General features: G+C 36.5%; 1 protein-coding gene across 1 annotated transcript in view; it reads left to right on the forward strand.

Annotated features, from left to right (window-relative positions):
- Window positions 1-89: 89 nt before the first annotated feature.
- GABRA6 (gamma-aminobutyric acid (GABA) A receptor, alpha 6) overlaps window positions 90-16,735 on the forward strand; it is a 23,912-nt gene continuing 7,266 nt past the window's right edge. Inside the window, exons 1-6 of the mRNA XM_010282174.1 lie at window positions 90-164; window positions 1,462-1,682; window positions 1,785-1,867; window positions 2,446-2,589; window positions 3,018-3,170; window positions 7,575-7,834. Coding sequence (XP_010280476.1) covers window positions 162-164; window positions 1,462-1,682; window positions 1,785-1,867; window positions 2,446-2,589; window positions 3,018-3,170; window positions 7,575-7,834 — 864 coding nt within the window. The 5' untranslated portion in view covers window positions 90-161. The remainder of the gene's footprint in view (window positions 165-1,461; window positions 1,683-1,784; window positions 1,868-2,445; window positions 2,590-3,017; window positions 3,171-7,574; window positions 7,835-16,735) is intronic.

The raw sequence follows: 16,735 nt of genomic DNA on the forward strand, positions 1-16,735 counted from the left end.
TTGCGGGGCGGCCCCGGTGCTGCGCTCCCGCCGCGGGGAGCCGTGCCCGCCAGCCCCAACCCCGTTCCGCTCCCAGCTCGTCTCCGTGTTCCGCAGGCGCCGTGACAGAAGTCAAAACGGACATCTACGTGACCAGCTTTGGGCCGGTGTCCGACGTGGAGATGGTAAGGGCCCCAGTTGCCGCCCCTGCACTCCTTTCCCGGGATTCATTACGGTGGCATCTGAGTTGACCGTCATTAAAGCAGATTACGAGGCTTAATCTTCTTGACAATCTGTACGGCCCAACAGTGCAGTTTGGTTGGAGCTGCGTAGAGCTGTTTCCCCAGCAGAGTCAGCCGGGGCAGCCCCTGGCCCAGGCCCGAGGCTGGGCACAGGGGGCAATGCTGGCCTCAAGTGTGGGCAGGCATGGGAGGTTAAAGATGCCTCTTTAACCTCGTTAAGAAGATTGTAAGCATCTGTGGCCCAACACATAGTTTTGCAGGAAGCCTGCATGGTAGGCAACAACCTAATGAGCAGCTGTACTGGAACAGTGTCATTTCTGAGACAGCTGGCCCCTGTCATGCTGGGTGTCCCCAAACTCAGGTAGCTGCAGACTTGGGTGAACTCTACCAACTACAGCAGCAGCCCCAGGAAAACATTAAGCCATCGGAGTGAGGCTGGCATTGCTGTTCTCATTCTGGAAATCTACTTTGATCACTGTTTTTGCCCTTGTATACTTCCTCCAATACCTGCTCACCTGAGCCTGCAGTCCAGTTTGCAGGCAAGGAACTGTGGGCCACAAGATACAACCAAAAGTTTTTCCACCTCTCTTCATCAGTCAACCTAAGAGAAGGCATAAGCTTGCCTTTTACATATTTGCCTCCAGACAAGGTTTAGCTCCATTTCCTAAGCAACTTCTGTAGGGAACTCCTTTCTGAAGGCTTGCAAGAGTATTACTAATAATCCTCAAGAAAAATAACATAGATTAGATTAATATTAACTTGACACCATAATCCTGCAGTGATGCAACTCACTCACATCAGTACTTTCTTTGTGAATATCCAAAGTAAGTTGCAGGAGACACACTGAGCATGATTTGTTCCTCACAATTAAACATTGATAGTTTGTTTTTGCACTTTGAAAGGATACTAAAGTAGACATCTATATTTCCTTAGACCTCAGTCACTTTGAATTAAATTATTATCTCTGAGAGGACAATGAGGGTTTTTTTTGCCTTACTCATATCAAATTATCTGTTCACTGATTAATTTGTAACTATTCTTTAAATAATAAGAAAATAGGATATTTTTTCATAGACTACTTTTTTTTAGTAACTACTCACTGTTAATAGGATTACATGTTTAAGCAGTAAATGAAATGCCATTGATGTGTGTTAGGTTTTTTCATGGAGTTACTGTGTGCACAGCAACTTGGGACCGCCGGCCCCCAAACATAAGTTATCCACCTATTTATTTTCCATAGGAATACACAATGGATGTCTTCTTTCGGCAGACATGGACTGATGAGAGGTTGAAGTTTAGTGGGCCAACTGAAATTTTGAGATTGAACAATTTAATGGTCAGTAAAATTTGGACACCAGACACATTTTTTAGAAATGGAAAAAAATCAATTGCTCATAATATGACAACTCCTAACAAACTTTTCAGAATTATGCAAAATGGAACTATTCTTTACACAATGAGGTGAGAGCCTATTCTGCTTTTGGTTGACCTTTATTTTTGATTCTTTCAGCAGTGTTCCTGCATACCATTTTTTTCATTGTGATCTACTATAATGTATTCTAGACTAACCATTAATGCCGATTGTCCTATGCGGTTGGTGAACTTCCCTATGGATGGACATGCTTGTCCATTGAAGTTTGGAAGCTGTAAGTTTTTCTGTATCTTTCATTTTTTTATAGTAATACATTTGTTCTACATATATGTGAGAAAATCAGAAGTGAGATCCTAGGACATTACTTAATGACATAGCTGACATTTTTTATTATATTTTTTATACTAGAATCTTAATTTCCCCGCTGACCTCAGACCATTCATAAGCACAGGGATTTGTTCACTGAAGGATGACTGTTGAAGCATATTTTATTTTTTATTATTCTTACACATCTAGTAGTCAAAGTGGGTCCATCAACAAGTCATAAAATCTGTGGTACCTTTATTATATTCTAGTTTTGCAAAATGAAAATATTTAGTCGATCTCTGATAGTCAATGTATGTGTTTTATAGCAAATTAAGAAACAAAAGCTAGTCCCTATCACGTCCCACCTCAACCATTCTCTTACTGTTGATTTTTTTGCATTTTGTCATTAATGAGGTTAGGAACTCGCTGGAGCAGGATGCATGTTTCTATGGATATTTGAGCCACAAAAGTGATCATGCTACTTATTTTTTCAATTGCTTATAAATTACATAATTAATAATAGTAATTTTTCGCTCTTTAACTCAGATGCCTATCCAAAAAGTGAAATAATTTATACATGGAAAAAAGGACCTCTGCATTCAGTAGAAGTTCCACAAGAGTCTTCCAGTCTTCTCCAGTATGACCTCATAGGACAAACTGTATCTAGTGAAACAATTAAATCTAGCACAGGTAAGATGTGGGAACTATTCACATTATAAAACACACCTTGAAAATAAATTACAGGTTTTTTTCCATATAGAACTGAATTAGTTTAATTATCTTTTGCCATTTTAAAAACTAAAATCCTTGGAAAGAATCTAACCATTGTCTCTTAAAAGACAGCTTTTCAATATGGTCCCTTTAAGCACACAATTTTTCATGCAATTCTTAAGAATTCCCCCTGCCTCCCTGCCCCAGTAAAAACAATACATCAAATGAACATTATTTTCTTCTCTTTCCGTAAGGTCACTTGGCCTTTTTTTAATCAGCTTATTTTTATTATGCAATAGGAGGCCTGCAAGTGCTTTCCTCAGAAAGGAAACCCTATGTTGGGTTTAAGCCAATAATGTTGACTCATATGTTGCCAAAATAATGCTGACATACTTGTCTCTTAACAGGTGATTATGCAATCATGACAGTTTACTTCCACTTGCAAAGGAAGATGGGCTACTTCATGATACAGATATATACTCCATGCATTATGACAGTCATTCTTTCTCAGGTGTCTTTCTGGATTAACAAGGAGTCTGTTCCAGCCAGAACAGTTTTTGGTATGCTGCATTAAGGTCTTTGAACAGCTCAGCATCACATATACCATTCATTCATTACTTTCATTGCTTGTTTGTTTTAGGCGAATATTCACTTCAGCTGCTCTATTTCCATCTTCAAAGGAAAATAGGCTACTACCTCATTCAGACATACATTCCATGCATCATGACTGTAGTCCTGTCTCAAGTTGTGTTTTGGATCAACAAAGAATCTGTTCCAGCAAGAACCGTGGCTGGTATTCATGTTTTGTTCTTTTATCATTCACTTCATTCACTGTATTGAATCCATTGTATCAAACAGCTCCTGAAATCCAGGGGGAATTAGAAAAGACAGCTAGTAGGTTTCAGTGAACAAAAGTAAATACTAAAATTAAAACAAATAATATTCAGTCTGCCCGTGAGGGTCAAAATTCTTTACTCAGAATGTTTGGTTAGCCAGACTTGTTTGTGATGGGTTTTTTCCCCATTTCTTTGTATGTAGGAAGGGACAAGTTCAGAGTAAATGTCAACCTGTCCATTTTTTAAAGAGGAATTTTTCTATTGATTTATTCTCTTGTGAAAACAATCTGAGTTAAAGGTTTTTACAAAAAAAATCACATGGACTGGAATTAATCTCGTCTGACATAAGGTACCTCATCTAACACTCATTCTGAAATGCTCTCTTCCCCTTGTCTACAAAGGTATCTAAACAACTAGCAGGAACTTTAGATGGATAAAGTTAGGTGAGATGAATGCTCATAAAGTTGTAATGTGAAAGGTGTGTCCACATTGCATGGCAGGGTCCTTTTTTCTTTCTGGTGGTTTGAATTAATGCTCCCAAAGCTCTGAATTTTGTCTGCTTAATTTTTAGTGTGTGGTCTGCTATTAAATTTGACACACACACCCACTTCAATGTTGATAGGCTCTGAAACTGCACTCATTGTTAAGGCATAAACTTTCACTCACTGAATTGTTGTTTCTAGAAAAAAAATCATAAAAATACTAAGCAAAAATAATAAACTTGTCCAAAACTTCATGAATCCACTACCCATACACACATGCAAACCTATCTATTTTCTCTTAACCCAGTACTTCTAAGCAAGAAGTTTCCTTTGTAAGATTTATCTTCAGTAACAAAAAGGCAGCTATATGTTCCCTAAGGATAAATGATGCAAATCTCATAATTCAAAATGAGTCTATAATTATAGTTAGCAGGCTAGAGAGCTTTTATAATTTGATTTCAGTGAATTGGCATTTCCTACCTGCATGAAATGGTATTCATAAAAGCATTGCAAACTTTTAGGAATGCTAAGTGAACACAACTTTCTCAGGTGCCTCTGAAGGAAGATCAACACTTTTGTTCTTGAAATCCCTCTTGGGAGCTGAGATGCAGTTTGGCATCATTAAGCACTTGCAAGTATTATTTTCTGGCAGTTGGGATTTCTTTAAGTGCTTAAAAATATTAAAATATCAGGCAACAGATTTTCAAGGATGTTTATTGCAACTGAAGAATAAAATATGTATAGGCTTGTACACCAAATACGATGCTACCTGATTTAGCTTTATATTGCATCTCTGGACTATACAGTTACATCCTGTACATTTTGAGTAAAACATATTTGATACCTCGTGGGCAGTAGAAGTCAATTCTATGTGCTAGAAGTAATGTGCAAATAAGTCTTTAGCTGATTCAGTAATAACTACATAGAGACCCCGAACCCTGGAATAACAACTCTTAGATGTAATACTGAAGAGTAAATATAGAATTAGAAACAGAAAATATTTTAAGAAAATAGTAAAATAGACACCTTTCTCAGTATTGTGGAAAATTAGTCATGTTGGCTTTTTAAAAGAATATTTCAATCCTTATTGCATTCTTATTTCTCCCAGCCACAGTCTGAATTTATAGTCCTTACTCATTCAAAATCCCATGGATTCTAAATACTTTCATCTAAGAAAAAGAGGGCAAATTTCCTATGACAAAAAAGGCTTTCAGGCCCCAGTGAAACAGAAGAGGTTTAAAAAGGAGAAGCTTTAAAATGGAGATGTTAAGTCTCCTTTCTGCATCATATTGCAAATACTTGAATTACAAATTTTCAGTTTTACTTCTAAGTTCCAAAACTATAAGTTTGAGAGAAACTAACAGTAGAAGGGTAACAATAGTGTGCCTAAGCCAGTTTCTCAAGACAAATTCATTTAGCAACTCTACCTCCCACATGATGCCAGTTATCTTTTGCAGGTAATACTACAATTAATACTCTGACCATTTTGCAAAGATAAATTAGTGGTCATAAGCACCTACTCTTTACAGACCTGCAAGTGAAAAATGTGAGACAGAAATACTTGAAGAGGCACTCTTGTGTTCTTTATAATTGTGTCATTGGAAAGAGCAGCAGATTGCTAATATGAAATTCCTTATTTTATGTGGAACCATGTACAAGCTATGCATATACATATATATGTATATATGTGTGAAGTTTTATGAAGCACGGAATTATCAGAAATTACTTAGAATAAGAAACATGGTTATTGGAGCCCTAACTTTAAGTATGCTCTGAATCCATACAGAAATGGCTATTATTTCACATTTTTATGTGCCTTTATCTATGCTTTTTTATTCCTGGCAAAAAGTTGATCTGTTATTTTGCAGAAAGATAGTAGTCAGCTTCTACCTTCCTAGCAGGTCAACCTGAGAATTTTAAATTAATATCTTGTTATTAAAGTTTATTTATAATTAAGTCTCAGGCAGGGAAAGGTGTTTGGTTTTTGTTGTTTCATTTTCAATAAGAAAAGATAACATAGTTCAGTGTTTGCATTATGTAACAGGTTCTTCAGAACTTACCGAGAACTGTTCAAAGTGGAAAGACAAGGGTAAACAATCATCAGTTACACAGTTTACCAACTGTAATTTGGCATTCAGTTTGATAAAGTAGTTTTCCACAGTGCAGAGCATTTCATCAATATTCACTCCACATTGAGAGAAGTCTTATCTATATCTCTAATAGAATAGGAGTCCTATTCCTAAATTTAAATTTCTGCTGCAGTAAGTTTTTATTCAGATACAGAATATATCACTTTTATTACTAACTAGCACATGGACAGATTCTAATCTAATCACACACCATATTGAAAAGTTCTTTCTGGACCTTTGAAATTGAAATGTATCTCGGCATACTTGTATTCATATTATAAAATGAGTCTCACAGATTTGGGAGAAGTAGAGACCCTACATATTGTTATACCATCTCCTATTTGCATTTCATTAAGACATGTCAGGTAATGACATTGCGATGTAGTTAACCTCAGACAGGTGGCAAGCTACATCATGTGAAAGAGTTGCAAAAACACTTTGAAAATAATCAAGTCACCCTGTCTTGATGCTGCAGTATGCAATGACACTGCATCCTTTCCACTGAGCATCATTCATAGCATATTGATTCATCATCACAACATGACATTATAACATCTTTTACTTTCTCACTTACCCTTTCCCAACTGCAGAAAAGAGCAGAAGAGGATATTCTCCACCTTACTGGTTTTAAACACCTGCAGTTTTCACATTTTAGCAGGCATAATTATAAGTAAACATGAGTCACAGAGACTTATACGTTAATGAATGAGTTTGCTTTTGCACTTTTTGCTTGTATCAGGCAGCGGTGAGAAGTAAGTATATTTCCTACATTATTAATGCTGTACACTCCAAAACAGAAAGAATAAATTCATTAGTTCATGCGAAGAACACTATGGGGCCCATGAGCTACAGGACCTGATTGTTGTGTGAAAATAGATCAGCAGCTCCAGAGGCGTAGCTTTTCTATACTTTTGTATTTGTAACTGTGAGTGCTTTCAAATCAAGATACTGTTAGTGAATCTTAAAAAATATAGCCAGTGATTAAAGACAACTGCACAGAGGACCAAGCTGTTATTACTAGAAATATTTGGATCATAGCTTACCACTGATTTTAATGCAGAATTTGATTGATTCAGTGAGGGTTCTGCAAGCCATGATCTGTCTTGTGCAACAACAGAAGAAAAAGAGGATCACTGCTGGGAAATGACAGTCTGTTAATCCAGATTTCTGCCGTACATTCCACTTACTAACCCCTCAAGTAAACTGTCATAGTTTGAGCCTGAGTTTTGTTATACCCATGTTTATAACAATTCTAAGCTGCTGCACCATGTAGTATGTAGTTATCTTAACTTTCAGTCTGCTCAATGTATTAAAGAAATTTGTTCAGAGCTTTTAGATGCTGAAGCCAGTATACATGTATTAAGAATACAAAATACTTAGCAGTCTTGTTGGTTAGCTGGTACGTAGGATGACAGCTAAAACAAAAGAGGAGTTGGGGTTTTTCAGTATGTGAATTTAGCAGTAGCAGGGTTGAAGCAAAATACTAATGTCCCCATTTTCTTTCTCTTACTTTCAAGGAATCACTACAGTTCTAACAATGACCACTTTAAGCATCAGTGCACGGCATTCTTTGCCCAAGGTGTCCTATGCTACCGCCATGGATTGGTTCATAGCTGTGTGCTTTGCCTTTGTCTTCTCTGCACTTATTGAGTTTGCAGCTGTCAACTACTTTACCAATCTTCAGACTCAGAGAGCAATGAGGAAGGCAGCCAGGGCAGCAGCACTGGCAGCAGCACTATCAGCAGCAACTGTACCGGCAGAGGACGAGATTGTCTCGGTAATTGCTTGCTTTTCTGATAATAAGCATCATATAGGAAGAGGCAGCTGAAGTAGTGAATGCAAAACAATATTAAAGTGATCTTAACCTGAAACAGTTTATATAAACAGATCATGTCTATTTATCAAAGACATTGTTCTTTTTTCAGAAAATTGAAAGACTTCATTTATTCATACTGTTTAGTGAAACTTGAGATATGATTTACTAGAGAGATGTTATTTGGTAAGATATTTAAGGAAAGCCATTAGACTGTTACCCATAATATTTCTCTTGAGCAATGCTGTAGGCAGTGTGGTCAGGCAGCTGTGGTTCTCTCAGTAGGTCTGCAGAGTTTGTAGGACACTGTACAATGGCATGAACATGTGCGTTGGCCAGATGATTATGGGATCACTGTAGTACACTGGTACATACCATAAATGGGTCATCTGGAAGAAGAGGAATTAGCCTTTACATAAACTTGGCATCTGTTACTTTCATAAAAATCTGTGTTGGTGGAAGCTTGGGGAAAAAAACATAAATGTAAAGATTAAGGATAAATTTTAGTATATGCAAAAGAGAGGAAGGCTATCTAGTATCAAAAAAAAAATGTCAGAATTGCTTGTAAATATTATTCCTTGCATCGCAGGCTAAGTAATGAATGCTGTCTCACAACATATGTTAATATATTTATCACTAGAGCCTTCCTGTTTTCAACATCAGTTTTACTACCATCAGTTTTCCTATTCTGAGAGGAATAAGTATTTGAATGATCTTCTGCAAAACCTTTTAACTGTAGTTGAATAAGGAAGTCAATCTAAGAGCTACTGAATATCAGGGCAAGATCTTACCCACCATATAGTAATTTTCCCACATTCGCTTGTAAACACCAGTTAAAGTTATAACATTTAGGCACATTCAAACCATTAAATTCATAATTGATAAGTTCCATATAAAATCAAAAGCTCCACAGCATCTTGCTACTGGTCCTCATTGGAGCTAATTAACAAAGTTCTTCACTTCAACTGGGAAGCATTGTGTTTATAAGCCACATTGTACTTTGCTTACAATTTTATTAATATTGAAAAAAAAATGAAGACATTGTAAAATATAATGAAATACAGAAATGCATTTTGTTGTCACTAAATATATAAATGCAAAAAGAAGCAAATCTTCATGCATTTTAAGTCAGAACCACAGCTTTTTTGTTTGTTTTTTAGACTACAGTTATATAAAGAAAACACAAAAGAAAGTCCAAAAAATTTAAAAGGAGCCTGGAAGCAAATGTCAGTAGAATCTGGCACCGATTTTAAAGTGACAGCAGAAAGGCTGATTTCGTTTTGGCAATATTTGCAAAGTTCATATCTACATTTACTTTAACTAGTAAACTTTTATACTTATATTTAAAACTTACAAAAAACAATGAGAGAAAAAGAGAGCATGCATTTGCCAATATTTAGGGAATATTTCTCCCCTGCCTAATATCTTGATATTTGACTGAGAAGTAGTCTGGACTGAATGAGCAGAACATTGCAATGGTAAAATAAGGTAAGATAAGAAAAATACTGTTAAGACTGAAGGAACTTTAAAATGTACTAAAGCTTCATTTTTGTTCTTTTGTTGATTTTTTTTGAGGGCAAGTTGGCAAAAAAGAAGTTAGAGAGATCACTTCGCTTTATGTAGCATGAGGAAAATATTGATAGCTGTTATATAATGAAGAGGAACAACAGTTCTGATCTTTCCTACACACACTTCCTCATTCAAGTTTGAGTTAATCATAGGGAGATTTCCAAGAAAGGAAGAAAAAAAAAACCCTACTTTTTTAAATTTTTTTAAGTCCCTGCTGAGTGACATGAAAACAGTTTGGCCTACTCTGCACATGCTACTGCTGGTGAATTCAGAGCAGATGCTACAAAGCCACTGCCACCCCTCCCACCCCCCCATCTCAATCTCTAGAAGGTAACCGTTTCAAAAAATTACCCTCTACATGTGCTCAGATATACTAGAACATACTCCTGATGATTGTCGCTCCTCCAGTACTTGTGGGTGAGATTTACATGGTCTCCGTATGATTGCAGACCAAGCTAAGCACAAATTACAAAATTGCTGTTGAACAAATTAATAAAAGAAAAGGGGATGAAAAGACTTCAAGTTTCTTATCAAGGGCTTCAGCCACAAACAAGCACTGAGCCAAACTGAAGACCTTCCTCATTTGTAAATACTTACTTGTTAGATTTTCCAAGTAAAAACAAGCAAAAAATAAGCATCTAGGAGTAAAATAAACATCCAGGAAGCACGCTGCAACCATTTCCTCAAGAAAACTATTTACAACTAGCTAACAACATAGAGATTTAGAAGAGTAGTAAACCCCATACCATCAAGGTCCCAAGGTAAACTCAGTCTCTAAAACATCGCATAGTGTCCACAAAATTCTGTACTCCTGATCTTGCTCAAAGCACATATTGTCCAAGACAGTAGATTTCAAGCGCTGCAAGTACACCACTTTTTTCTCACAGGACTAGTTCTCTATGAGAACCCACCTCTGCAGTAATAGAAAAAGCAAAATCAATGAGATCATAAAAATGCAGGGTACTTACAATGGAAGGAGAGATGATGTAGTCAAAATGGCTTCTACAAGAATTAACGACTGGAATTAAAAAGTACCATTCCAGAAAGGCATGCTGGGAAAAAGGAGTGATTACAGAATAACACATTTTAAGAAGGTGGGGTTTTTTCTTTCTTTCTTTGTGTAGTGAAGGTAAGGGGGAAAGAACTTCTGTATGTTGTCACATAGATCACAGAATCATTAAGGTTGTAAAAGACCTTTAAGATCATCAAGTCCAACCATCAGCCAACACCACCACGCCCCCTAAACCATGTCCCAAAGTGCCACGTCCACATGTTTTTTGAACACTTCCAGTGATGGTGACTCTATCACCTCCCTGGGCAGCATGTTCCAATGCTTGACCACTCTCTCTGTAAAGAAATTTTTCCTAATGTCTAATCTAAACCTTCCCTGGCGCAACTCGAGGCCATTTCCTCCTTTCCTAATGGAGGTATTGCAGCCAGTGATGTAATTCCAGCTGAAACAGTCCTGAACTAGCTAATTTGAATGTTAACAATGTAGTTAGCACAGGCTGATTGCGTGAGTATATGACCATTTCCTCAGGATTATCATCCTCTGCTGAGCTTTGTACTTCTATAGCTACATTACTGATCTTAAGATAGTTATGTTTAAATAAGGCACACAGTGTAATATGCAGTTTCTTTCTTATTGTAGGTTTAGGATCTGTTTCTGAGGTCTTGATTTGTCCTTTGTTGCCCCATACCCCCAGCTTCTTCTATTTGTTTGCCTCTAAACTCCTTCATCGCGTTTATTTCCAGATTTTTCTTTTTTTGGTTGCTACAATTCTTAGTCTTTAGCCCTTGAATAGTTTATCTTACTTCCTCTGCTCTTTTTTTGCCTTTTCTCCCCGTTTACTCCACCTGCCTTCTTAAAATGTTGTTTTCTAATTCACTAGAAAAAAAATCTGAATTCATGTCTTATACATTAAAATGCTTTCTAACTGTGTACTTTATTTGATTTTAAAAAAATAATTAAAATCAAATACCTTGGGTTTTGGTACATTCTCTTTTCTAATCTGTGATTTTTTTTTTTCATTTCTTTTTGCTCTTTTAGAAAGGATAGTAAAGTTTTTCATCCACTTGTAATGCGCATATTTTTACTTGTGATTTTTAAGTGCATGGAAGTTGTCAGAATTTTAGCTATATAAAAGGACAGGTATAGGATGAAGAGTGTAGTGTGTTAAAAAATGCTTACTGTCTTGTGCATTTATAGAAGAAGTCAGATTGTATTTTTACATTGAGAAAATTTCTGAAGAAATTGTAAATTTGTAAAGATTTACTTAGTTTTGGGGTGTCCATTTGTAAAGATAAAAGTGAAAAAGTGAGATGTGCTTACTTGAAAATTTTCTTGGCTATACAGCTGCCAATGGAATTCTGCTACCAGTAGCAACATTAAGGGTAACAACAGACTACAGACTATATGTTTTAATAATCTACTGTCTTAAATTGCCTGAAGAGTGGCTAAAGAACATTGTGGTCAGAATAACCTTAGGCTGTCTGAACCAGTCCTTTCTGTATGAGAGGAGACCCATTCTCCTGCTCTGTGTGTGAGAAGCCTGGGGAGACAGTTTTGGTATAAATGAAAATTCAAAGGAGTTATGAAACAGCCAGTTAGAAGCTTTTGCTGCTTGAGTGATGGCCTAAACTCATCAAGATAAATGTATTTACAGAATATATTCAGGGTTTTTTGAATTTCAAATTAAATATTTTTCCTGGAAAAAAATATCAAAAATCTTTCAAAATACTATCAAAAAGCCACCTTTTCCCTTCAGCCTTGTTAATTTTGTTTAAAATTTTCCTGTATTCAAATGAACAAAACTTCTTATCACCGTTTTTATATTGTAGCCAAAAAACCTGCACACTCAGAAAAGAAAGATGGCAGAAGATCAAATTCTGCTCTACTCTACTAATGAAAGTAGGAGAAAATCTGCTCAAGTCCTTGGACTACACTGGTTTCAGTAAGAGAGACAGTGGTCTGACTATGTGCTCAGTTAACTGATGACAGACCAGCATGCCTGTTCTGGTTCCAGGAAAGCCACTCTATTTACCTCAGTTAACAGAGAGCAGAATTTGGCTTGCTCTCTTTGTCAGCTGTAGGCAATCCCTGCGTGAAATACAAAACTATGGGTGTTTCACTCCAAAATACAATGGCAACAAGCTGAGTAGTCATCTGGACCCTGACAGAAACCTGTTTTTATTCATATGGTGACCAAGTTTGTTCTAGTGTGTAAAAAACAAATACTATATATTATATACATATATAAAAAAATTATGGAATTAAGCTTTTTAATCAATTTCAAATGTGTATTTTTTATATCAATCGTATTGTTTCATCAATATGGCATCCTTCATCCAGAAATACCCCAATACTGGAAGTAGCAGGGGAAAGGGAACTTGTGATACTGTCTGGAGTGCACCATTTGAAGGAATGCTCTGCAAGATGGTCAGGGAGTACACACCATGGATCAAAAGATATCATTTCCATGTGAGAGACTACATGTGAAAAACAAAAGATAGTTACAGGGTGGTAGCTTGATTACAGCTATGTTCTAAAAGACCTGTTGTTTTAACAGAAAACAGCACAGAGCAGTGAAATATTGTTGGGAGAGCTTCCTTCTCCCTACAAATAACCCTCTCCCTGTCTTTCAAAATAGCATGGTTTGGGCAGGAAAGGGTCCTCATTCTCTTTAACAACCCTGCCCAACTGCAGAGTAGCCATATGTCACTTCAGCATAGAGGATTTAGTTTTCTATAATTACGTCAGAATATATTGAGTATGTTTAATGAGTATCCTAGTGTAACTGAAAGGAGAGCAGTTCTATTTGGCTTATCAACAACCCTTTGTGAGATCATCCTAGAAACAGCTATATGCATTAAAATCTTGACTGAGAACATGGCACTTTCAGTCGAATTAGAGAGACCTTCCTGCTCCTCCAAAATTGCAGATTATCCAGTAGAAATAAACAACTTTCAGTTATATTTTGACATTATGATGACATATTATGTCATAAAGGTCATTATTATGACATTTTGTCATCCCAACAAGGAAAGTAGATGATGATTATTTGGTTCTGCCTGAGTTAAATATTTGTCTGATTAACAAAGCCAATGCAGGACAGTAAGAAATGTTTAGAAGTAGCCGATATCATACACCAAAATAGAAAAATTGAAGATGGATTGGATTTATACATTTTTTCGTTCAACATTGAAGTCTAATCCCAGTACATTTTTTGCAAGGGGGCAGTGAGAACAAAATAAAGTAGGTTAAATTATAGAAAAAAACCCCAAACTAGCCTCTCTAGTTCTGTTTGTGTAATTCTGTCATTTAGACACTCAAAGGAGTAGTTTCTATATGCTGCAGAACTTTAGCAAAGTAAATGTAGAGACGGGGATTGTTCTGGACTGACACTGAAAGGTTTAAGAGCCAAATGTGACTTTGAACATGTAAATCTGTTTAAGAGAAACACATATTTTCACAGAGGCTCTGTGCTAATTATATGATTTTTTGGATATGCTACATATAAATGTTAGAAAGAAACTCTACCACAGTACATTCACATTAAAAAGAGGATGACTGTGGTTCCAGTCTCTGCTCTCCTTAGAGCTTACCTGTTTTACATAACAGCAATTTTAATACAACGGGCATGGTATATTTTTCAAAGTTATGCTTTCTGCCTCTAATGGCTCTTTAGATTTTCCATGCAAAGTAGAACAGCTTTGAAGTTATACAGTAATGGCCTCTCCCCCTGACTACTTTCACCTGATGGTTAGGTTATGTTTTGAGAGAGGTGAATTTCAATCCCCAAAGGTTAAGAAAGAATGTGAATGTGGCTTTCCCATGCTCCAAGTAAGTAATTTATCCTAAGTGTTTTAACCCTTTTACTAAGATAAAGCACAACGAAAACAAATTTGCACATTATTCCTCACAGTATTTCTAGGAAAGGAAACTTAGAATTGCTAAAGAGATGCCTAAGCCCAGGTCTAGTAATGATTTCTAAACTATATTCAACTTTTAGTTATGCAGAACACTGTTTATAGATATTAGCAATACATATTTTTTGAATCAGATCCCACAGATGAGATATGCAAAGAAATGGCTAAATTATAGGTTGTAATCAATTTCTGGCATGAAATGGATATTTAAACTGCACAGGACTGTAAAGATTGAGGTACCCTAATGCATGCCCAAAAGGAGATCTTGCATAATGTGGTGAAATTCTCTGCTGCAAGGTGCTGCAGTTTAGTTTATAACCTAGTAGTAGCATGAGTATCTTATGTTATAAACTAAACTGACAGTGAGAATATGTACGTTCAGTACAAAGGAACAGAGAATAGTAGAGAATTATACAAATATGAATTACAGAAATCTCTTGAGGAAAAGAAACATAAGAACAAAGCACATTCATAAATCACAGTTAGCTTCCACATACAAATCAGAAAAAGCAGACAAAGAATTCCATTTACTACAAGGTTATATATGCGGTATTTTTTAAAATCTGGAAGCCAAGCAATTTGCTGAGAGTCACCTGAGATATTCTGAGCATAAGCAAATTCTAGTGATATTGATGAGAGCTGTGAGAGAGCAGCACCTTTATAGACAAGATGAGACTACTTTGTGAGCTTCCTAGGGATCAGATAGCTGAGCTGCAAAAGCTTAACGAAAGCCAGACTATACCTTACTAGCCCATACGCACCAGTCTTTGTCTAGTCCAGTTTTATGGTATCTCACATTAAATAGTGACCTTGCAATCTGTTCTGTGTAACTGGGTAGTCACAGGTAGTGACAAGTTTAATTGCTGATGCAACTAACATTCCGTATGAGTGCAAGAGTACACCTCTGAATCAGGATTCAGTAACAAAATTAATTGTTTCATTATGACATGGTGTGCCATACCAGGCTTCTGGTTGTTGTTCTTGCTGTTTGTAAAATAGTCGTTACTATTTGAGTGACTGGCTGTGTGAACTATGCAGAATAGGCTATTCATTCCTGTTTTCTCTCTGTGTTTTGCTAAAGTTTCATGATGTCATTGTAGGTAATCTTTGTCAAAAGGAAAAGTTAAATCTAAATATAGTAGACAAATTACTGTAGCTGCTGTTCAGAACTCAACTATAATAAGAAACTATATGCCTCCTCAACTTGGTTTAGCAGTGAATTCCAATGAAAAAGATGAGTTGTGGTTCTGGGGCAGCAAGTCTGGTCTACAGTTAACTATCATACTGAGAAACATCTTCATTACACATCTGAGAGAAATTTGGGCTTAGAATTCCATATCCTGAGTAGCGGTATATAAGAAAATAGTCTTGACCCTGACTTGCTGGATGGGCACACGAGGGTGTTAAAGACCATGTAAAGAACTACTCAGGGACTTTCTTACTGATTTATATCAACTTCAAACCATCTCCTCAGCAGGTGAAGAGCATGACAAAAATCTGTCATTTTACCGAGACAGTAAAATGCATTGGTCCTTCCTGAATATCGGAATAGGCTATTTTAGGTAATGAGAAGTAATTAATATCACTCCATTGATAGAAATGGACCTAAACTGGCCCCAAAGTGGGAGCATAATCATTAGCTAGTGCACTCCCCAAGTTCTGAGGATACACATTGACTCCAGATCTCCCTGTCTCCAACCTGAGATGAAAACACATTGAGATAATCCTCCTTCTATAGCAATCCTCCTTCTATAGGAATGAGATTTAATAAGTAATATAAATAACAACCAGGATTACACTTTTCAATTGCGTGTTGAGATGACCACAATGATTTTACTACCCCTACATTCTAAATACGTTCAGTACTAAGCATCATCCACAGACCATATGCTACATCTGTTCTGCCTACTATTAACCCCATCACCTCAGTACAATAACTCCCAATTCATGCTTCAATGATCCAGAGCAGAATTTGACCCATGAGAATATTGCAGATAAAAAGGGCTAAGATTCACCTTAGCACTTATATTTTTAGGAACCGCTCATTCTCCACAAAAGGTCAAGCTATCTTGCAGTAAAGAGAAAAACAAGCTACCTTATGACTTCTACAGTCAGCTCAAAGCAGGGCATACAAGCAAAACAGAATAGCAACTTGAATGAAAGCAGTAGCCCAGGCTCTGTCAGTCAGTCTGTTTATAGAGTGGGGTGGTTATCATGAATACTGCAAGTGGACGTGGATAACCCTCTTTCTGTTTCTGTGACACATCTGTAGAAAAAACTTTTTTTTCTTTTTTTTTTTCAAATAAGGTATTGTTCTCTCCACTTTTACTTAGACTAAAATCATCTGTGAAGAATTTATCTTTCCCT

The sequence above is a fragment of the Phaethon lepturus genome, unplaced genomic scaffold (assembly GCF_000687285.1).
Source record: "Phaethon lepturus isolate BGI_N335 unplaced genomic scaffold, ASM68728v1 scaffold55292, whole genome shotgun sequence".
NCBI classification, from domain to species: domain Eukaryota; kingdom Metazoa; phylum Chordata; class Aves; order Phaethontiformes; family Phaethontidae; genus Phaethon; species Phaethon lepturus.